At 44.3% G+C, this 24,395-nt stretch overlaps 1 protein-coding gene across 1 annotated transcript in view; it reads right to left on the bottom strand.

Moving 5' to 3' along the window:
- The window catches only part of CDH13 (cadherin 13), a 2,285,705-nt gene that overhangs the window by 282,061 nt on the left and 1,979,249 nt on the right, over positions 1 to 24,395 (bottom strand). Inside the window, exon 11 of the mRNA XM_086945882.1 lies at positions 6,199 to 6,341. Coding sequence (XP_086802008.1) covers positions 6,199 to 6,341 — 143 coding nt within the window. The remainder of the gene's footprint in view (positions 1 to 6,198; positions 6,342 to 24,395) is intronic.

Here is a 24,395-nt window from a genome sequence, read left to right on the forward strand (position 1 = left end):
CAGCAGTCTGGGAAGCACACTTTGGGGCATTGTATGCCGATTCGGGCAATGACAGTACTTTTTCTTCGCTCCCGAACCCCTTCCATAAGCATCGATTGGAGGGGGTCTGGGAGATTACCTTACGCAAAGTAGAAGCCGCCATTGATAAATTGCAACCTAATAAAGCGCCAGGTTTAGATAAGTTACCCTGGGATCTTTTTCGGATGGAACCGAAAATTTGGGGCCCGTATTTGTGTGCCCTGTTTAACACGATTTTAAAGGGTATGGATCCACCAGATACTTGGGGCAGGGCCGAGATAGTCCCAATACACAAAAAAGGCCGTCCTCTCTTACCGTCCAACAATAGGCCTATGAGCCTAATAGATATTACTCAAAAACGTATGGGACGGGTTATTCTAGATAGAATTCAGGGAAGGATTGAGGAAAAAGAGATCCTGGGTCCCTTTCAGGCTGGCTTTAGGATGAGTATATCAACTATTGATCAGATATTCAGACTTCAGGTCCTATATTGGATGACGGTGAGTGTAGAGGGTGGCAGCCTCTACCTCATTTTCGTTGACCTGAAGTCTGCCTTCTATCTAGTCCCTAGAGAAAAGTTGTGGATGGTACTGTATGATCTTGGAATCCCACCATGCCTTCTGGATGTGCTGGTGAGGTTGCACAGGGAGACCTATGCACAAGTTAGGTGTGGGAAGCATGGAGAACTGTCAGCATGCTTCCCAGTGAAACATGGGGTTCACCAGGGGTGTGTTTTTCCGCCCACTTTATTTTGCCTTTACATCAATGATATTATAGATCAATTACTTGGAGTTAAAGATAACAATGCTCCTAAGTTAGTCTCGGGGAGGGTGCCCGTGTTGATGATCGCGGACGACACTTTGTTGTTGTCCAAAACATCAACGGGCATCCAGCGCACTCTGGATGGTTTCGCTGATTTCTGTAAATCGAGAGGCCTGGTGATCAATTTATCTAAAACTAAATTTATGATCTTCAACCCTCCCAGGTCTACTCGCCCGAATTCAGCATTAGATGGTACTCCTCTGGAGAGAGTGAAGATTTCTGAGTATTTGGGCATCACTTTATTGGAACAGCTCGAGGGGATACCCAATTAGCTAAGGCATCCCTAAAGTTAACCCAAACAGCGATGGGGATAATAAAAATGTACAGACTGTCCAAGTTCAAGCCAGCTGCCCCTATTATTGAAAATTTTAAAGTACAGACTAGGGTGGCTACCCTATATGGGGCTGAATTGTGGGGGCATTATAGCCCTGCCAACCTCATGAAGGTAGAGCACGCATTCATGAGGAAATTGGTGGGACTTCCGAGAAGTACACCTCTTGTACCCCTCCGCATGGATCTAGAGCTATCACCCATTGAGGAGGAAGCTGCTCTAAGGCCGCTGATGTATTGGAGAAGGCTATGGATAGTCCCAGAGTTATTTCCTTACAGAGATGAATTTAGGGAGGTTTTGCCCACTTTGAGCAGTAAGAAAATCCCATGGCTTAGTTACATTAGGGCAATTAGTAATAGAATAGGAAGGTCGGAGCTCTGGGAAGCACCAGATATAGTGTGCCATTAGTAACTAGGGCAGATCTGGTGCGACATTATAGGCACCACAATTTGTCAACCCTCCAAGCAAGTTCCACTGCTGGTCGCTTGACAACGGAGTTCCTCCAAGTGAAAGCGGAATATAAAAAAGAAGAGTTTCTAGACTTGATTTACCCGCCTGCGGCTAGGAAACTATACATGCAATTTAGATTGGGGACTCTTCCTCTTAGGCCGTTCCCTAGCAAATGGGACAATGAAAAGAATAATGAATGTCCGGATTGTAAATTTAAACTAGAGTCTGTAATCCATGTCTTTTTTATCTGCCCTGTATATTATGCATCCCACAAACAATGGGTAATTCCAATTTGTAGAAATTTGGGTTTTAGACACTGTTCTCAAGCTTTTAGGGTTTTAAAGTATGACACCCATCCCCCTATTGTTTTTGCTGTCTCGCGTTTTTTGGACGGGATGTGGCACAAGCGTAGGAGTTTTTTAAAATAATCATCTGTGGAACTGTATACTTGCCTCCTGTTAAAAGAAAATTATGAAGGCACTGATGTATTTGGGTATTTGTAACTTCTTTTTTAACTTAGCGACTAACATCGATAACTTTCAATGAATTTTTACTTTGTTTTCATAATGGCTGAAGCGTAGTTTTAACTTGGTAAATGATTGTATATATGATTGTTTTATATTGTTCTATGTTATTTATTAATTTGATTGTTGTTTGTATGTATGTAGCAATGTGCTTTTATGGTCTGATGTGACCGAAATAAAGTTATTGATTGGATTGGATATATACATATATATATTACCTACGGGTGGTCGCCAGTAGGTAGTTATAGTTAGGACCTTGTTTCCATAGGAAAGCCACAACATTCTATTTGGAATAACTTTGGCGCCGGTTGACAAAATTCTCAAAGAACATGGGGCACTCCGCTTCACTCCTTCCCTGAAAGTTTGGGTGTTATTCGTCAATGGGGTCCCAAAACTTGTTTTCCCTATGCAATTTTCCATAGGGACCTTTAGACACGGCTACAGCCCGAACTGCTGAACGGAATTACACCAAATTTGGCAAAAAGGTAGAGTTTGGTTCGCAGATTGCGCTTTTTGTTAAATGGTGTAAATCCGTTCAGTAGTTGCTGAGAAAATATATAGTAAAATCATAGATATATCTATAGACGAAGTACCGTACGAGTACCCTCCCGAGCACAAGCTTTATGCTAATTGGCTGTCAACACTCCAAACCAGGAATTGTTGGCAGCCATCTTGTGCCTCGGTAGAACCGAGGCACAAGAAAACAGAAAAAGAAACGCGAAAAGGGGGCAGGGTAGAAACACCCTGACCCCCTAGGCCTGCTCAGGGGGTCCCACAAGGACCCCAAAGTCCCCCAAAAATTATTATTTTTTTTTAAATAGCAGGATACCAAAAGCCGCTTTTTTAATTATTAGCCCCTGGGGGGGCCAAATCCCGGGGGCAATTTGCTTAATTATTATGGGGGGCCCCTCTGGGCCCTCCAGCCCCGGGGACCGCCACCCCCGGGGCTTCTTTTATTTGTAATAATGGGGGGCCCAGCCCTGGGGACCGCTACCCCTGGGGCGTTCACGAAATGTATGCGGGGGCTCATGGTCCTCCCGCAGTCCCGGGGACAGCCACCCCCAGAGCTTCTTTTTTAAAAAAAATCAAATAAAACAAAACCTGTGTGGGGGGGCTCAAGCCGGGGACCGCCACCTCCCCGGGGCACTAATATTCAAAATAGGGGTATCCGTGATGGACCCCCCAGCCCCAGTGACCACCACCCCCTGGGACTTTTAATTGTTGGGTGGGGGGCCGCGCGGCCACCCTCCTGGAGCCCTTGATGGCCCTGGGGACCGCCACCCCGCAGGGCTGGCTCCTGCAGTGTTCCGGTGTGCCTACCCCCGGGACACTGCTGTTTGCTATGGTTTTTAAAAGAGAGAGCAGGTTCCCTGCTCTCTCTTTCAAAAACCAAAGGGGATTGCTTTTCTGCATGGGGAGCACCATGTTAGCTGCTCCCCATGCAGAAAAGCAATGCTGGCTTCCGCAGGATGGGGGAGCCGGCAGGGACCGTGGGGGGCTTGGGGACCCCCCCACGGCCCCCAACGAGGAGGGCCAGGCACCGGGGGATGGGGTCCCCGGGGACAGAAGTGGTCCGGGAGGGGGGCCACACCGCCCACCTCCCAAAGTATTAATAAAAAAAAAAAGGATGCAGGGTGGCCCCGGGGGATGGAGTCCCCGGGGCCTTAAGTGGCCTGAGGAGGGGAGCTATGCAGCCTCTTTAAAAATAAAAAAATATAAAAAGTGTCCCCCTCTCCGTTAAAAAAATATATATAATAATTTTTGGGGGTCAGGTCCTGGGGGATGGGGTCGTCAGGGCCCAAAAAAGAAAAATAAGGGGGGCTTCTTAAAAACAAACAAAGAAAAACAGGATTAGGAGGAGGCCACGCCCCCACCCTGCACCACTCTGCAAACATGCCCCCTGGCACATGTGTGGAAGTAATTCTCCTTGAATACTGGGGATCCCTGGGGGCCAAGTAGCCCACCTGGAACCTCCAGTATGCGCCAGGAGGCTGTGTTGCAGAGAGGTGTAAAAAGGGGCGTGGCCTCATTACACCTCTCTGCAACGCACCTTCCTGGTGCATACTGGAAGTTCCTGGTGGGCTAGTTGGCCCCCAGGTACCCCCAGTATTCAAGAGGATTGAGTTCCCACTCTGGAAACACACCAGGGGGCTGCGTTGCTGAGAGGTGTAATGAGGCCACGCCGCTTTTTACACCTCTCTGCAACACAGCCCCCTGGTGCATACTGGAGGTTCCTGGTGGGCTAGTTGGCCCCCAGGGACCCCCAGTATGCAAGGGGACTTAATCCCCCAACTTAGAACAAGCTACGAGGCACGTTTGAACAGTGGTGAAGGTAGGGGGGAGGGGCTTGAGGTTATATGTATTCAAACATGCCCTGTGGCACGTTTTATGTTGGGGAACTAATTCCTCTTCAATCCAGAGGTCCCCTAGGGGCAAACGAGCCCAACAGGTACCTCCAGTAAGTGCCACGGAGCTGCGTTGCACAGTGTTGTAAAAAGGGGGCATGGCCTTTGAACACCTCTCTGCAACGCAGCTCCCTGGCGCATACTGCAGGTGCCTGGTGGGCTATGTGGCCCGCAGGGGACCTCAGGATTGAAGAGGAATTAATTGTCCAACTTACAACGCACCACAGGGCGTGTTTGCACACATGTCACCTCACCCTCCCACACAAGGGCTACAGAAATTAAATCAATACGCAAGGTGTGCCTGTCAGGCTACCATCACCTCCATTTGTACAGCATGTCTGTATATGAAATCCAAGATAGATTCTGCTGGGCCCACAACTACATAGGACCAAAAACTCCTGGTTCACACTACCACAAACCAATACTACATATAAATGCTGTATATATGCTAAATGTAGATTTTGAGCCGGTTAAATGAGGATGGACTGAATTTTACCATAGTAGAGCTAGTGGGACACTTCAACATCAGCAGACACAGATAACACGCCATGTTCCCACTCCTACCAGTAACACGCTGCCACCACTTCCATTATCAAACAACCGGTGAGCTGAAGGTAGTCAAACAAGCTAAGGAAGGCAAAGCTAAGGAAGGCACGCTTAGTGCTACCTAAATACCAGCTCTGGGTCTGAATGACTCAATGTTACTCACTGAAAATAGACCCTCAGATACACTCATGATTCTTGTGTATACCAAGTCCAAAAAGATTTAAAAAGATATACCAGGGAGCCATCTATGAGCAACTCAAGGCAGGGGTGCACGCTTGCTAATCCTGCAAGGAACCTTTCCATCCCAACAATGAGGATAGCCTGAAATTCTGAGTTGGATCCAACCCACTTGAAATAACACTGGGCACCCCTAAATGCGACATTTCTTGTGCAAATGTTGTTATATTTCCAAAAGAAGCAGAATTCTCATACGTTTGACTGTCATCAAAGTATTTTTGTGTGACGTTAATATGAGGCGCATTGCAGCCAATGCATTCTACGCTATCCAACTGAGATGAGTTTCTTCCTCTTCAATAACAGAAGTGATAACTTCAAGCTTCAACACTATAAAACAAATTATATGAAATAATAAATACAGTCATACACAAAATCATTTTTTCTCTTTTTGTGTTTTACATGGAAAAATATTGTCAGTGGTAATTCACACTTTGGTTTGTGGCATTAATTATCTGGGAAATATTATTTCAGTTACTGAACAGAACCTCTGACAAGAAAAGAGTGTGATTGAGAACTCGGTCTCTCAAACAATATGTGAGTCAATAACACACTTCTGCGGAGGGTCTTGTTTATGATTAGTTCAGGGTCTAGGAGCCAATCCACAGAGAATCCTATAGACTATACAAAAAGCAATAGATAAACTCACTGAGGCACTGTTGATTTTTAAGTAGTTTTAGAGGGTTCTTGGTGCCATTTGTTCTTGCTATAGGCTGCAAATGAATCCCACATTCAAGGTTACCTTATCCGATGAGTAGTTATCATTCTGTGAGCTTGTATGCTCAGCAGAGTTACGTTTATCCACCTCTTTATATAACCATTTATCACACAGATGGAGAAGTCTGTGGTACCATGGAACATTACTCACCATTGTCTATTGCTAGGAACTGTGCAGCATACGTGTTGTTGTGTACAAAAGGTGATTCCCGATCCAAGATGGCCGTCGTGTAGACCGTTCCATTTGTGGGATAAATATTTAACCATCCCGCTGGATCCCTGTGAACAGAATATCTGTTGAAAAGAACAAACACAAGAAATGATGAAGTTACGTGAACGTACAAAGTCAATATTTCATCTTCAGTCGCGGAACACTTTATATCGTTTAAACACATTTATTTCATAAAACCAATACAGCATTTGGATAGTTCAGTCATTAAAGCGTTGACAGACAGTTTTAATTATTTATGAGCCATGTAAATGTCATTGTGTATTGGCTGGTGGTATGGTAACTATTTGCAGTGTTGAGAACCGGATTAAAAACTAGTGTTTATATGCCACGCATTACATTAATACATCAGACAAACAACAAGTACTTCAATTAGATCCTTTTTTCTCACTTCTGCCAGACAGTTCCAACCACATACTTCTTTTTATCACTAACACATCTCTCAAAATGTGCTAGTCTCCTTGTTAGAATGTTTGTACTTGTTTCTTTATGCAACACGTTTCTCTCCCCTGCATTTATTTGCTTCGGTGGATGCTTTTGCCTGTCTTCCTACCACTGTTTTCCTATACTTCTCAAAACCAGGAATTTACTTTATCACTTCTAGCTACAATGTTATTTGGGCAGCAGAATAGATCTTCTATGTCTCATTTTCATAGTATAGAGGCAAATTTGCCAATAAGATCCCTACGTGGTCGTTCTTATATTCATGATAAACATTATTACACTTTTTTAAGTACACACTCTCTCATTGCTAAGATGACTTTTCTATTTCGAATCCTGTGATACGAATGTGCCGGCCCTGTAACTCTCCTGACTTTAAAACCACACTATATGGTGATAAGTTATGGTTTTACACACTTGTGAATAGCCTTCGAATTGTGTGTGTGAATAGGGCCAAATATTCCAACGTTTACATGTAAAGTTGTACAGAATTACTTTTCACAGAACATTTATTTTCGATTTCAAATGTTTTACAAAAATATTATTTTCCTTCAATTCTAAAAAATAAACAATTTTATTAATTTGCTTGCTGATAGAAGATCCAGGGGCCAAATATACTAGTTACCCCTTGCAATGAGGAACCGACCTATGTAGTAGTATGTTGGTATATACAATTCAGATTCAAAGTGGGTCGTAATCGCTATTACAGACTCGCAAAACGGGATTCATGTAGGAATCGCAAAATGAAATGCGAGTCCTACACATTCCTTATTTGCGATTAGCAAATTGCTAAACGCAAATAAGGAATAACACCCCATTCATTCCTATGGGCCAAAAGGCCCATAGGAATGAATGGGGAGTATTCCTTATTTGCGATTAGCAATTTGCTAATCGCAAATAAGATAGCGATTTCAAGGGTGCCAGGGTTGTCCAAAGGACACCCTGTAGCACCCCTTAAATGCAAATTTAAACAGGTGTTGCGCACACACATGTCCAAAGGACATGTGTGTGTGTAACATGCAAAAGAAAAAAATGCACTAAAGTGCTTTTTTCTCTTTTTTCGCAATTTACCACAAAGTCAGACTTCCTGGTAAATTGCGACCAAATATTGCGAATTCGCAATTTCAATTTGGTTGATGAATTGCATTTAAGGAATCTCTATTAGAGATTCCTTAAATCCAATTCCTCGCAAATATGCGATTTCGCTAATAGCGATTTTTGCTTTTGGGATAATGAATCCCAAATGCAAAAATTGCACTAGCAAAGTGCCAGATTCTCAGAATCTGGCCCTTTGCGAGCGCAATTTCGCTTGATGAATCGGGCTGTAAACCTTTAATTCCTTAAAGGAAAAAAGGCTGTGTTAAAAAAATAGTTTACTTACCTTATTTTTAAGTATGTTTCAGAGTTGGCGGTGCAACTGGATTATCACTTCAAATCATGGATTGTTAAACCGGATTTCGGTTGCAAATCACTAATGCATTATATAGTGATTTAGTATTTGAAAGGGACGCCTACAATATGACCCTTCCAAATACCAAAATATTATGGGGTTGTAATCCCATTTTATGAGCTGTTAAAAGTTTACAGATTCATAAAATGTGATTACTACATTTACAAAACTATTTTTGTGGCGACAAACTCATAAGTGGGGTGTTTTTCAACTGTTAAAATGATTTGTACATCTGGCCCCAGATTTCTGTACAATATAGCAAACAGTATTGTGCGTTGTTCTAAAACCTCTGTCTAATTGTCGGTGGGTGATTACTGTATTTCCTGCTTGTTTTTTATCTGAGGGTGGCTCACGCATTTCTGTCTCTATGGTTCGGCTTTTATGAAATACCCAGAGTCTTTCTTGAAACACAGAAGAGTCTGACTCCTCTCAGGCCTGCAAATTACTTCAATTTCTTTGAAAGTGTCACGAATGAATGACAAGGAATCAATAAACTGTGCTTATTTGAAGACAAGAAGCTAGAAAATCAATAGCCATATTCCATTAATAGTTGAATTAGTATTGGCAAATGCAACTTTTTAAAGGTTTTTGTCCTTCCCTTTCATTATGGGTACCTTCTAATAAAGCCTTTGAAGCAAAAAGTATTACTATTGCGGGTCTGTTGTATTGCAAATTGTTTTCTTGTGTGGTGGATCCTCCAGGCACCTCATTTACAACAATGTATGAATAAAATGCAAGCAAACAGCACTAGCCTGTGTTGTGTGCTATGAATATCGATGAGTTTAATCACACTTTTATCAGACATAGAAGCAATGGATCATGGCTTGCCTGAGACCGCAAGACTCTAACTATCTCTTAACCCATTTCATTTGCTAGAATTAGCAAATTCATTCAGTGAGGTGATGATGATCATTGAGTGTTTTAGCTATTACTCTTTAGACAGTCACACAATCATGTAGTTATAACATTAAAGCATGTTATGCTGTGTTACTCCTTTCATATAATATGCTGCCTTTCTCCAGTGCTACTTCACTGCATTTGTTTAGATCCCGACTGGAAACGTTTTTTGGCCATAGTCTTACGTTCTGGAGGCAGCCACTCTGGCCACTGCACCACAACTTTCCCTTGGTGGAAAGATATCCCCTAGATCATAAATAGAATATACAATGTTATGTTATATGTTAATGCCCTTTGTCACTTCCCTGCACTATTCGCAGTGAACTCATATTATAAAAACTCAAAGAATGTGGGAAGTGTGATAGGACAGCCATTGCAGTATGTGGTAAACTTTGCAGCCACAAACCTGCACAGATCCACTGGTTGTCCCCACTGTCTATTGTTCTATTAACAGTATTCTTAACAGAGATATCCTATAGCCAAGCACCAACCCAGGCTCATTAACACAAGTTTATGAATATGTATAACACATGCAGAGCATGTAAAAAAAAGAGGCTGGACACAATTCTGCATTTTGATGGACCAAGTCAATATTGGAGGTTTATTAAACAAGGTAGCGGGTTAACTTATGGGTGATCCAATAGCAGCCAGTGATGATACAACCTAATCTGGCTGCAAGTCTGATTAACCAACACACATTAGGGCAGCGTACAATTGATGCTATACTCAAATGGCTTCAATTGACTTACCCTGCCTCTGAAGACCATATTTCAGGTGAGCATAGCTCCCACCAATGGTGGGGGGAACTTAAGTCATGTCTCATGCTGAAATTGTCCTAGAAAATACAGGGGCACTATTGCATTCATGGGGCCCTGCTGAATAAGGAGAGAGATTTTGTCATGAACCTTCCTCTTCTGAGCACAGTTTGAATGATTGCAGAGGTATTGTCAGGTCACAAAACCCCCAATTCTGGTTACATTTACTTGGTTGATTTTGAGTACCAAACCCATTGGATCACTATGTAAATCTGCCAGGCCTCTGGCCACACCTAGAAACAACAATTACATTTGATACCATGCCTACAGAGGTGATCTATAGGGAGTATGGCATACATTGAAACATTACCATAACCATGGCAATCCAGTCTGGTGAAGAAAGGGAAACAATGAGATCCAGCTAGGGGGATGAGTGCCCAACTAACAAAATACTGGAATACATAAAATAAATATTTTTAAGATATGCATAAAAGCTCAGACCTTCATGGGCTAGTCCAAGCACCTAAAACAACTACATTGTACCCGTAAAATGGCGATACAGTGATCCAGCGAAAGTGTTTTTTCAAACTTATATTTTCTCTCTAGTCTAACCAACCTGGGCCCTTGGTTTTGATTAGGAAACTTGCATTACTGCACTTTGCAACAGAGGTGATGGTCCTCTAATGGATCTTTCTATGCCGTAGTGATTTGTGAGAAATCAGGTTATCTAAAACCCACTGGCAACCCAGTGAAGACAGTTACTTGGTAGCCAACTCACAAATTCGAGATAAGGTTCGAATGCATTACTCTGAGAACCATGCTATACAAATAAAGTATTGCAATGTATAGCCTCCTAAAGAAGTTCAGTCTAACCAGGATTATAAACACTAAAAGTTCTTCAGTCGCACCACAGAATAAAAGCGGCAGAACTTGATGCTCTGAAAATATTCTATGATTCTCCTTATTAGGCATTTAGAGTCAATGTTCAATAAGCACAGTTTTAAAGATAGATCCTTAAGACATAATATTAGACTCAGGCAATTTTAGATAATGTTGGTATAGTATTATTGATCGGAAATCAATGCATATAAGTAACATTTTAAGCATTTCAATCAAGAATCTTACAGCATGTGGTATGACACGACACATTTAGTAAAAGTATTCTAATTTAGATGAGGATAGTTATGTTACAGATTCTTATCACCGTTGAAAGGCAGGAGGATGGTTTAACACATTTCAAAAGTTGTTCTATGGTAAGGGACAATTGAACCAAGTTAAAGTCCACTAGGGTAGAGTCCATGGGCATGGGCTAAAAGAGGAGTGGGACAAAATCAGGAGAGTTCAAATCTGGTTTCTCACCAGTCAGTCCAAAAGAGTTCAGAATGCAAGATCATTGAGTTCCACTCCTTGGAATCCTTGAATTTACAGAAAAGCTCTGTGGAATTCTGTGGAGTTCAGCATGGTGGCCGAGTATATTATTTTTGCTCGGGAGAAAAACTACAGTGTAAATAATGTTTCTCCGGGACAACTGTATGGAACCGGCACAAACCCAGCTGAAGGATACAGATTATGGGTCTAACTGTCAGAAGTTTGCCAATGTGCACTCTGTGACTGCACATAGCCAATGTAAGAGCAGGCCTCTCAAAATCCAGTGAGTCCACTGCATTCAGGACAGAGGGAGCTGCAGTAGTAGCTTGCTATTCCACTGCCCCCTCCCCTGCTAGCTCAGTTGCCTCTTTCGTTGCCTGCCTAGGTCCACTCTTCTATAGACATGTCTCACTCAGCCATGAACTTCTTTTGACACCAAGTGAGCAGGGTCATCCCTTGGAAGATACTCCTTAGTATTTCTCTCCCTCACTTTCATGACCACTGTGACTGGCACAGGCCCCACTGCTCTCGGTGTCTCCGCAGTATGCACTTTCTAGTTGTGCAGCTAGGATTTCTGGGAGTTGTATGATTTGACTGCTCATTAGGTGAAGAGCAGGGCTGTACTGAGAACCAAAACTGTCCCTAGCAAAGTGCTCGGCAGGTACCCCAGGTGGTTCGGGGTGCAGCCGAGCTGTTTGCCAGGTCCAGTTTTGGCTGATTTTGTTACAGGGGCCGATATTGCAGCTATGCTGCAAAAATGTCCCTGCGACAAAAACGGTCCCCCAGGGGCCCAAAACCGGCTCCCACCCTGGCGGCCCAGTGGGGTAATGCCCAGTGCCCACTACGGCCAGTCCGGTCCTGGTGAAGAGCAAATCAGAAGTGTGAATTAATTGTTAGAATAGGGTAGGGCTAAGTTAGCCGGATGTTGGTGTTTCCATGACACTTGTGGCTGAGAAACCTGAAGAAGTCAGAACCAGGGGAACGTCTATTTACTCCTAGCGTATGACCCTTACTGTGGCCTGCATAACACACACTACTCATGGGATGCTGTGCACAAAATAACACTCTCTCCATTTCCAGAGCTGTAATATCGCACAGACATCCTCTAGCTATGTGCACCAGTAAACTCTGCTTTGCCGGTGAATTCGTTTTTTCTCCAAACTTCATGATCCAAGCGGAGCTCGGAGTTCCCAAAACTGCGCCTGTGGACCGGAGTTCGCCGCCCTTTACTAATGAAAATACCGACTGTTCTGGTGCACATTTTGCGCCAGCAAGATCACAAGGTGAAAGGATGTATCACCATGCAAATGAGGAAACACTTTGCCTCTGCGTCTATGCACAATCATTGTACACCCTTACATTGTATCCACCTAAAGCAGCAGTCTTTTAGAAAGGGATGGCATTTGTGCAATCGCACAGTGTATTCCTAGGCTATTTGTGAAAGATAAAGTAATTGAAAACAGGGTTGGACTGGCCATAGCGGGCATCGGGCATTTGCCCAGGAAGCTGGAAGGGCAGGGCCAATTTTGGAGCAGTGTGGGCAGGTTTTGTTACCGAGGGCCAGTTTTTCAGCGATGCTGCAATATTGTCCCCAGTAAAAAAAGCAGCTGTGCTGGGTGGTGGTTTTTTAAGCAGCAGAGCTCCACACTCCCTCCCCCATGGTTGAGGGCTGGCCTGACAAAATTGCCACGACTGCCTTGGGTTCCCAATCGGGCCCTAATTGAAACCAGTTGCTTGTCAACATCATGATAAAGTTCATATTCACTCTAGCTCACTTTGGTCCAATCTAGGTCTACACCTGGATATGATACGGAAAGTTGTGGGCCGGGTTATATTAGAGCGCTTATTGGACTGGGCTGACGAAAATTTGATCCAATCCGATTTGCAATATGGTTTTCGAGCTGGATTAGGGACAGTAGAACAGGGTCTGAATCTCTCCTTGTTGGTGGCAAAATACTCGAGGGCCAAGAAAGGGAATTTGTTTTTAGCTTTTGTGGACCTCTCAGCCGCTTTTGACTGTGTGGTCCACTCGAAATTATGGAACTTGCTGGGAGATCTGGGGGTTGATGCAAATATTATTTATTTTCTTAAATGTTTTTATCGTGACGCTAAGGCACGCGTACGTTACGGCTTGAAGGGCGAGTGTACAGCCACATTCTGGATTAGGAGTGGGGTCAGGCAGGATTGTGTCCTGGCTCCATTCCTTTTTAATCTGTATATAAACGGGCTTGAGGAAGCCTTATGTAAAGATAACTGGGATTTTCCTCAAGTAGACGGCTGTCCAATACCAGCCCTATTGTACGCTGACGATGCTGTCCTGATGTCACGAACACAGGTGGGACTACAACGAGTCGTGGATAGCTTTACCGGCTTTATGAAAGAGTTGGGCTTAAGGGTTAATTCCACCAAAACCTTTATCATGCGCTGTGGCAGAGGTTTTAAGATTAACAAAGATATTTTTATTGCAGGACAAAGGGTTGAGGCTACTAAAAAATTCTCCTATCTGGGCATTCTTTTTTACCAGAACGACTCTTGGGTGCAAGCAGTAGCAGCAAACAAATTGGCCCTCTGCACTCACCATCTTTGCCAGGAAACTTGGCAAACGACCTCCTGAGGAATTAATCAAAATATATATGGCTAAATGTGTTTCTGCTGCTCTTTATGGGAGTGGGGTATGGGGGTTTGCTGATCTCTCCCCTATACAGACAGTTGAAAACTCCTTTTTAAAATACATTTTAGCCGTACCTAGTGGCACCTCAGGATGTGTTTGCCACGCTGAACTGGGCATCCCGTTTATCTGATTTAATTAGGATAGAGCCCGTGCTATTGTGGCACAGGCTATGGACGAAAGATGAAACTAAATTGAATAGAGATATCCTCTCAGATATAATGAAATTGGAAGGAGCAACGAGGTTTCCCTGGCTGAGATACGTTCACAATTTTTTCAAGGATTTGGGCCACTTACAATATTTTTTAAATCCTTCTTCTAATAACACAGTAACTAGAAAGGATCTGAGAAGTGAGTGTTTAATGCTGCTGGATACCCTGAGAATGACATCAGAGATTTTAAAGCCTGCTGTCCTACACCATCAAATGATTTTAACAACTTTTAATATTCAACCCTACTTATCTTTCGTCCCCAGTGTTTATGGCAGGTTTTTATTAACCCGTTTTAGGCTGGGGACTTTCCATAGCTTAGTTACTTTCCCTGTCATGAATGATTGGACTCACGATCTCTGGCCCTACCCCTGTGATTACACTTCCCCCCCAAACTACGATCCATGTAATTTTATTTAGCAAATTTTATTCTATTGAAAGACGGTTGTTTTTAGTTCCCATTTTAAAGAGATCTAGATTACGTCAATGTCGCCTGGCATTACTGTCTTTACAGTTACTAGTCAATGAAAACAGTGTTCTAAGAATCTTAGCCTTTTTGAAAAAAGTGCTTTATCATAGGAAACTGATGGTTACTTGAATGCTCACTTTGCACAGTAACAATGGTTACAATTTTATGATTGTCATTCTGTAATTTTTAATGTAATTACTCGTATTGTTTTTATTATGGATTTTCTTATTATTATTATTATTTCTTATATAGCGCCTGAATCGACCCCGAAGGGGTATCTCCGCGCTTGCCTTGGGAGCCCATCCTGGCTTTTCCCTGTGAGATAGCCCCTACAGGGCATCCCCAAGGTGAAAGCCAGGCATCCCGCCGCGGGGGGCCGTTGTGGAGATTAAGCAAGCTTAATGCCCAGAGTTGCAGAGTGTGAACCCATGATTAGGTCAGGCACCGAAGCGAGAATTATCGAGTCCCTGCCGTGTCGGGAATTGAACCCTGGTCCCGGGTCAGACCTCTGCTTCAGGGTCTGCATGCTCTAACCAGTGAGCCACACTTCTCCATCTGTCTTTGTATGTTATATTTGTGTGCTTTTATGATTGCTTTTTAACAATCGAATAAAGCTTTTCTTGAAATTGAACTTGATACGGAAATGACCCTACTGAGGCCCTCTGATGATGCTCTCTGGCTTGTAGATAAGCTGGATTGGATGATTCTGACAAAGCCGGATCTTTCTGCTGCTTTTGACATTGTGAAGTCCTCTTGCAAATATTAAACGTTATTTAAAAGAAATAAACCACAGGGAAAGGTTATAAATGTACAATAACAAAGCATTTTAAAGTTTCTTCCACGCTGGGTGAACTCTAAAGATTGCTAAGATTGCACAATGGCATTATTTTTCTTTATGTGTAATAATATCTTTGGATCTCATGCTGAGAATGATTCAGCCAATTATAATTCTAAAAAAATGGTTCCTTATCCACTGTTGATTGCCTGAATTTTAAACTAAAATTGTGCAGCAGGGACATGAAGATGAAAGGGATATTGGTCATGTATCTGCCTGTGTTGGATGAGGTGAGGCAGACTGTTTCCAAAAGCCTGATTGTCCAAGTGATTGGCTTCTACAGCTGTTAACTACCATTTCCCCATAATGTAAGCCCTCACCATTAGTTCCAACCATATGAATTAGCTATTACATATGTTATAACTGTTTCTTTTAAATGGCTTCTTTTAGACAGGTCATCTATTGGTGTGTTTACCCTGTCCTTTTGCCTCAGACGTCCTTTTTTTGATTGTGTGCTGCATTTCATTTTTGCTGGTGTCAGGCCTCTGGGCAGTATTCTACTGCTGACCAGTGCAAAAGTTCAAGTGCTCCCTATTTAAATGTAATGTTATTTGGTTTCTCCATGATTGTCATATTTGATTTACTAGTAAGTCCCCAATACTTGCACCATGAGTCCCAAAGGCTTGTAAATCAAATGCTACTAGTGGGCCTGAAGCACTGATTGTGCCACCCACAAGAGTAGCCCTCTAAACACGTCTCACGCTTGCCACTGCAATGTCTGTGTGTGCAGTGCCTTGTGTGCAGTTTCAAAGTACCATTTTAACTTTGTAAGTATACCCACTTGCCTGGCTCAAACCTTCCCTTCCCATGTGTGGCACCCCTAAGGTAGGCCCTAGGTAGCCCCATGGGCAGGATGCAGTGCATTTGCGAGGTAGTGCCTGCATTGAGTAGGATGCAGCTGTCATCAATTGGGGTGATAAGGGTTGTCTCTGTGCCATGATAGTCTCTGAAACCTGACTGAGAAGGTTCCAGCAGTTTGTTTCTTTCCAGGTGTTTGGTGAGTTGGAGGTTGATGGCCCTCTCCAGGACTTTGGCAGGAAATGGGAGCAATGAATTGGGATTTTAGTTCTGGAGATCGCTAGGGTCTGCAGAGGCTTTCTTGAGGAGGAATCTAACTCTGCGTCTTTTTACAGGCATTGGGAAAGGTGGCTGTGGTGATGGAGGCATTGAGGATTGTAGTGAGCTGGTGGCTGATCTTGTATCTTCTGAGGTAAAAAAAATCAGTGGGGGCATGGGTCAGTGGGTGCTCCTGAGTGGATGGACTTCATTAGAGTTTTTGTGTTGGGACTGCTGAGTTGTTCCCATGTAGTCATCGGGTGGTCGGCGGTAGTAGTCATTGGGATGTTAAGGAGGTTGTTAGATTGGGGATCAAAGTTTGTGGCGGTTTATGGGTGGGTGAACTCTCTGACGATGGTGAAGAGCTCCTTGCTTTGGTTAGTGCTAGTTTCTATCAGGTGAGTCAGGGCCTTTTTTTTACTGACTTTGCGCTGGCAGTCTTTGTTGTTGAAGGCGGACTTGAAGGTGGCTAAGTCAGTTTGGTTCCTGTTGGTGCACCATTTTCTCTCCAGTGGCTTGCATCTGCGCTTCAAAGTGCTGAGCTCTGGGGTGTACCAGTTGGCTCATTTGGTGGATCTGTGAATTTTGGCTCTTCTAGTGGGAGTGACTCGGTCAGAGGTGCGGGTGATCCAGACGTTGAAGTGCTCTACTGCTTTGTCCACGTTGGTGGTGGTGTTGGGCTATGTGATGCTGAAGGCTTCAATCGGTGCTGTGTGACCTTTTCCCAGCTGTGGAGTGGGGCAGTGTGGCAGTTGGGGGTCGTATGGGGGGGCCAGGGCTGGTGAGGGTGTACAATGGAGTGGTCCAATCAGGTGAGTTCAGTGGTGTGGCTACATGTGATTCTGTTGCTGGATGTGAAGATGAGGTCCAGCTTGTGTCCTACTGTGTGGGTGGGGTCTGTGATCAGTTGCTTGAGGCCTATGTCTAATTTTTCCAGTAGGTTGGTGGAGTGGGTGTTGTTGGGGTCATACAGGTGAAAGGTTAGGTCTGCCAGGAAGACATAGTGTTTGGATTCCATGGCGGTTGCAGAGATAAATTCAGCGATGGTGTTGCTGAGGCTGGTTCATGGTCTTGATGCTCTGTAAGCGAGAGGGCCTCTGATTGTGGGTTTTTTGTCAGTATGGAGCTATAAGTTCATGTGTTCCATGATCGGCTTGGATTAGTTGTCGGTGATGTTGCAGGTTATCAATTTCTTGTTTATGATGGCGATGCCACCACCATGTCTATTGACTTGGTCACCTGCACTTTGCTGCTGTGAGTCCTACTCTGCCAATTGGTGTCAAATCCAGTTCCTGGCCCTTGGAAGTGAGTTCTGGTGATACAGAGAAGAAAATCCATGCATCGATTCCAAGCGTCGTTCGAAATCGGCGCAACATAACCAAAACTCTATGCATTGCATGGTTCCCTCTGAATGCAATGACCAGGGATTACAATGCAGGCCCCAGATTTTCATTGCAGCACCTTCAAACAACTGCAGCTGCATGAGTCTCAAGCACTCGTTCACCGAAGTCCCCAACTCCGAAGCAGCTCCTGTTTCAATGCTGGGGAATTGACGCAGCTTGACTTTCGATGCATCGTCCCTGGGCTCCAGTTTTTTATCTACACCACAGTAAGGACCACGGCAGCATGTCTGAAAATGGCGCCTCACCTCCACTGAGACAGTAAGGAACCAACGCATTACCTCTCCTGCCTAGCAATAAGGAACCGACAAATCACCTCATCTGTAGCAGTAAGAAACTGACGCACCTCACTGCCCCTGCACCTCGCATCAGCTTTTATTTTTGATGCATTTAAGGTACTTAGTCCTCATCGAGCACAGCCATTGATCTTAGAGAACTGAACATTGATTTTTAAGAACTGAACTTCATTTAATCTTTGAAAGTTCTTATCTTGACTTGTGTCTTGGTTTTTTGTTGTTTCGGTCCTGTTTTATGCATATAAATATTGGTTTTTTTTCTAAACTTGCGTGGAGTCCTGTTGTAGTGTGTGTGTGTGACTGTGTATATGTGTGTGTGAGTACATTGCCTCTGGGATAAGCTTGAATGCCAAGCTACGAAGGGTGACGCAGCGCAGCTGCAGGCCTGCATTGCACCTCTTGCAGCTCATTGGAACCGCTTCTGCACAACTCATCCTCGATGCAGACCTCGGAGCTTCTTATCTGATCTGTTGCAGCCTAGACCATGCCCGCATTGCAGCCCTGTCAGTTCAGCAGATGTGCCACTGCATGATGCATCTTCAACAAGGACCTCGCATCACTTCTCGGAACTGCCGCTACATGGTGCAGTGCCACGCAATCAGAAGTTAAGGTACATTTCTAAACTGGACTAACTTTGTCCCTGTATCCAGCCTGTGGTCCATCGCAGTCAACCTGAACATGTGACTTTATCCTGCTCTGGAGCAACCAGATATCCACAGTTGGCACTTTGTGTTTTAAGCACTATTTTTACCAAAACTTTTTAAATTTCACATCTCCGCTTATGCTGTTTGGATTTTTGCCGTTTTGATATAAAATAATTGATTACATTTGACTCTTTTTTTCTAAGTTGGTGTTGATTTTTTTCTTGGGTTTTGTTTTCACTTTAATACTGTTTGTGTGCTGCATATATAATTTACACATTGCCTCTAAGTTAAGTCTGACTGCATTTGTGCCAAGCTACCAGAGGGTGAAGGACAGGTTAATTTGGGGGCTGCTTCTGCTTCATCCTAAAGGGAATTGTGGTTTCCTGCTTGAGTAGAGTTTTACCCCCCCCTCCTCAGTCAATAACCCAACTTTCTACAGTGCTTTATTGCATATGGCTCAGAATCTCCAAAGGAACAAGTCTCAGACCCAGACTAGAATTATCTGTTACCCAGTGTTTTCCGATGAGCTGGCAGGGTGGGGACAGTTTTACTGCTGCTCGAGACCAGTTTTGATGGTGCGGTCTGCAGCAATCCGACATTTTACAAGCAATGCAAACCAAATAGTTTTAAAATGTTCTGGTCACTTCAAAACATTTAAATTGTATAATTGGTTGGTTCTGTCTCCTGCAGGGTCACCACCAGCAGCACTCACACTCAGGTATTTGGAGGGAAGGGAAGTGAGTGGCTGCTGTCACTAGCTCAGAGAGTCCCATATATAGAGATTATTAAGACACTTTCAAATTCAAAACAGTGTATTCCTTTTTAATGATGCCATTGCAACCCATTTCAGTTAATTCTACTAAATTATACCATTGCATTTAGTGAAAATTGTTGGAAGGGATTCTAATCATGAGCTTAGAAATAATGATGCCCCTGTGCCACTGCCCTGGTGACGATGCCATGAGAGAATCAGTGGGGAAGTCAGTTGTCTTTTTCCCCCTGTATATGGTCTAGGGGATATAACTATACATGAAGTAACACCACTGTATTTTGCATGTGTGCAGCATGCACCATGACGTGACATTTTCAAAAGTGATTTCATGTGATGATTAAGCGAAATGAGGCACAGTGAAAAACATTTATGGCCTGGGACCAAATAATGTGGCTAAGTGAAAACAGGAATTGATGCATTATTTCGATGGCTTCACGTTGTGCTACTATGTGGTTATTTCTTTCTCTCTCCCATTTGAGGTCAATTTAAGCTCAATGTTTAATAATTTGTGTTTAATTCTTTGAAACGCTTACTCAGCATACAGTTTTAAATTCATCTGGACCATGCATGTTTCACAAGGAGAGTTCGTGGTAGTGTTTGGGGATGGTGATGTTTTATTAACCCCTTGGGCGCAGCCGCGATTCTGCGCCTGTGCGGCACATTCCGATCGCGGGTGCGGTCATGACGGCCGGGAGCTGTCATCAGCACACGAGCACTGTGTGCCATGACGGCTCCCGGCCGTCATCAGCATGGAAGGGGTTAAAGTCGCTAAAATGCAAGCAAGAGCATCAGTCCTTGGTCAGTACTGAGCGATCATTTGGTCCACGTTGCTAAAGGTCTTTATGGTCATATATTCTTGAATTATTTCATCCACTCACTCCTCACCCATCCAACTATTCATTCATTCATTAAGCCATGCATCCTTATATACATTCAGTGATCGTACAAGTTCTATATTGAAAAATGTGTTCTAAAGTGCACCATTTTTGAACCCCCACCTCACCACCTGCGGTGGTCAAGGTTGCTCGCTCGCTGCGTGTGTTTTGTAGGCTGGTCTCGCATGATTCACCAGGGCTGCTTTTGGTTGCCAGCCTGGCCTTGGCAAGTCTCATTAAATTCTGAATATTCATATCCTATTCAATTATATATAATAACAAGCATTGAGGCATTTTGAGATTTATAAAAAAGCGTCTCTAATGTAGCTAATGTCAATATTCCATGCGCGTCGCTAAAATTCATGGCGCTTTTTCACATAATATAATTGTCCATGCTATTATTTTAAATGTGTATCTATGTTTATGGAAACTGATAACACTTGCATCAAAACTGACCGAGCTTCAAAACATCTGCAGATTCTGCAAAGCTTTTTGATGATATTTATTTTTCCATTTTATAAATACAAATCGTACACTCTGTTGGTAAAGCCCCGTTTCTTGGTACACTCTGTGAGTGTGTGCATATTGTGTATATATATTCTGGACGCCTCAGGGCAACTGTAGCGCTTTATAAGTCACATTTTCATTTCATTTCATTTCATTTCATTTCATTTAATGCTGGAACATTCTTGCATTTTGAGTACCCTGTGATGTAACGTGGGCCTTTGCAGTGCCTTGCAACGCCTTGGGTCTGGTGTGCGCTATATAAAATAGCATGCAAATGAACAAGTAGAAGCTCAAATTTACATGCAGGTGAGCATTACTTAGTAGCTCCGAGATGGGTAGCATTTTTGGAAGACAAAGGCCTGGCTGACGTATTGGCTGTAAGAAAAATTAATCGTATGCATTTTCATTTCAAATGCATGCAGTTTATCAGTGTTAATTCGAACAGTTCATTTGTATAATTATCACCGGGTCCGTCATATGTTGCATGCCAGCAACAATCTGGGATTCCAGGATGTTGCCCAACTCCTCATTGCCAAAGCCGAGCTCTGCCACTGTCAATACCTCTTTGTCGGCTGGCAGAATATCGCCATTCCACGAAGAATGCACTTTAGCTTCATCTCTTCCCAATCAGGTGGTGTGTGGGGCACTCACACTAAACCCACCCCAGCTGCCTGGAACCAACTTTAGTAAATGAGAAGAGGTTCACGTCAGGCATATACAGAGAACCACCCGGTCTCTATACTACACTGTTGCCACCTGTAACACTCCCCGGGCCGGGTGCAACCCAACGAGATAAATAAACAGGCGTAAGACCACACGGGTTCTTCACCAACTGTATGGGCATGTTCGTTTTGCAGAACACCCAGGGCCTGCAAGGCCTAAGCAGGGAAGGGCTAAGCCTTCCCACCCCACTGGCAATGAAGCCACTACCGATCCACACTGCCTTGCAACTTTTCAAGGTGCGTGGCACAACATCGCTCACAGCCGTGCCTTGCACACCAAAGTTGGATGATCCAGATTCCCAGGTACCTCCATCGGGCCTACCTGAAACCCTGTGGGCCATGCCGCTACATCCGCCCTGCCCAGCAACTTCTGGACCTGCATCTGCGGTGGTAGGTGCCAGTCCACGAGCCTGGTTTCCAGTCTGCCCTCTCCACTGCTCTCTGCCTGTCCGCTGAAGGCGACCGCTGCCTCCAGATGCCACATTGAAGAGGCGCTGCCTGGGTGGGGCCCTACACGTGCATCTCCCTCCCACTCCCTGCAGAGGGTGCTGGAAGGCTGGCATGGGATATACATGAGAAAGTGCCTGCACACGTGGCTGATCACAACAAATTAATCACAGGGCCAACGTCGGACACTCCGTTGGGACTCAAGGAGCGCTCCAGGTTCAAATTTAACTATAGGCTGGTAAATGGGGAAAGGCCCATGCCACCCCCCCCCCCACTACAAAAAAACAAACAAAATCAAAAGGAGACAAACGAAATATGTGTACAGATTAAAATACATAGAGGACTTTCAAGAGCAGCCTCGATCATTGTGGGTGAGCCAGGCCACTTTTCCCCTCTTATTGAGGCCAGTGAACCCAGAGATAGGCTTGCCTACCATGAGCGTTCAGCAGCAGAGAGGAATGGCGGCACCCCGGAGAGGCACCGCATAGACCCCGCAACACCATAGCCATGCAGCTGTGATGCCACTCCCTCTATTCAATGAGCTATCAGAACCCACAGCTCATCGATTGGACGCCTAAATAATTATTTTTGAGGCACCAGGAAAACGGACTGTGCCGTCAAAAGGTTCTTGCTCATTCACTACGGAGGCGCTGAGCTGTCTGAACTATTAGAAACGCGACCTGACACAGGTGAAGACAATTTTGATGCAACGGTAAGGGCCCTCAACAAACACCCTGATCCCCAGATTAACCCGGACTTCGAGCACTTCAAGATGCGCCAAGAAGTCAGACACCGAGTCCATGGATTTGTTCTAAGTGAGGCTGTGGATGTTGGAGAGCATGTGCACCTTCCACGACCAATGAGAGGAGATCCAGGCCCAGGTATTTCAAGAGTGTCGATCTGCGGTGCTTTAACAGCTGATCCTAAGACAACAAGGCATATCCCTGGATGACATTCTCATACTAGTTAGGTCTCATGAACTATCGAACTCAATGACAAGAGAGATGGTGGCAGGACTCAACAAACACCCGTCCACGCCGCACCCCTCAAGACCTATCGCCATTAAAGAGGAAAGTGTGGGTGCCATACAAATAGGCCCAGGCCCCACTGCGACTGCCCTCAAATGGGACCTGCGGAAAAAGCAGGCTAGAACATTCAACACTGTTTGTTTGCTTTGCAAAAGGCAGGAACTGCTCCAGATGATGCAAAACAAACCACTTTGCCAAGATGTGCCGCAGTGGGAGGTTGAGAACCGCCTTTTGGAAAATCACGGGTAGCACCCGCAACCCTCAAGTAGCTGTCGCTGGTTGACGCACTCGATCTGTGGTGCGCTAGTGCACCCGAGTGAAACTTTAATGCAGACGATGAGGAGGAAGATATATTTGTTATGTCATTTGTTGGATGAGCGGATCGCAAACAATGGTCACCCCCCATTTGCACCATCAGGTTCATGATCACAACTGTGAGAGCCCTCATAGACACGGGAGTCAGTAAATGTGATGAACTTTGAACAGTATGAGATCCTCACACAATGTCCTCCTCCCACTCACACCAAAGTGAAGATCTACATATATGGGGGCCAGAACTCCTACCATTGTGAGGAGTGATCAATGTGAAAGTGACCAGTGATAAGCAGACAACCCGGGCCAAGTTCCATGTCATGGAGGGCAAGAAAGGCACACTGCTAAGCCGCCACACTGCCAAAGTTCTGGAGTTGGTGTTCTTTGTGAACTAGATCTATGAATCTAATGCATTGCAAACCCCATCCTGGCTGAATTCTCACAACTGTTCTAAGGGTTAGGGAAATTAAAACACAAACAGTTTCATCTTCATATCAACACATCGGTTAAACCAATGGCCCTGTGACATAGTAGAGTCCCCTTCCATTTGAGGCCCAAGTGGAACGAGAGTTACAGGCACTAGACAATCTGGGGGTCATTCAAAGGTCACTGGCCCTACCCGATGGATGTCGCCTCTGGTTGTTGTGGCAAAGCCGGAATAACTGGGAGAGATTGGACTCTGCATCGACATGTGCATACTGAACCAGGCTGTCAAGAGAGAGTCCACATCATGCCTATGATGGATGGTATTGTGGCAGATCTCAACAGGGTCAAGTGGTTCTCCAAGCTCAACCTTAACCGTTAATACCACCAACTGGAGCTAGCTCCCAAGAGCATGTACTTAATGACTATATTTACGCATGTGTGCCTGAACCGGTATAAGAGGCTGAGCTTCGGCATTACATCAGCGGTGGCAGTCTTCCAAAACGCCATCAAGGAGACACTGTCTGACCTGATGGAAGTCCTCA

This window comes from Lissotriton vulgaris, chromosome 12 (genome assembly GCF_964263255.1).
Source record: "Lissotriton vulgaris chromosome 12, aLisVul1.2, whole genome shotgun sequence".
Lineage (NCBI taxonomy): Eukaryota > Metazoa > Chordata > Amphibia > Caudata > Salamandridae > Lissotriton > Lissotriton vulgaris.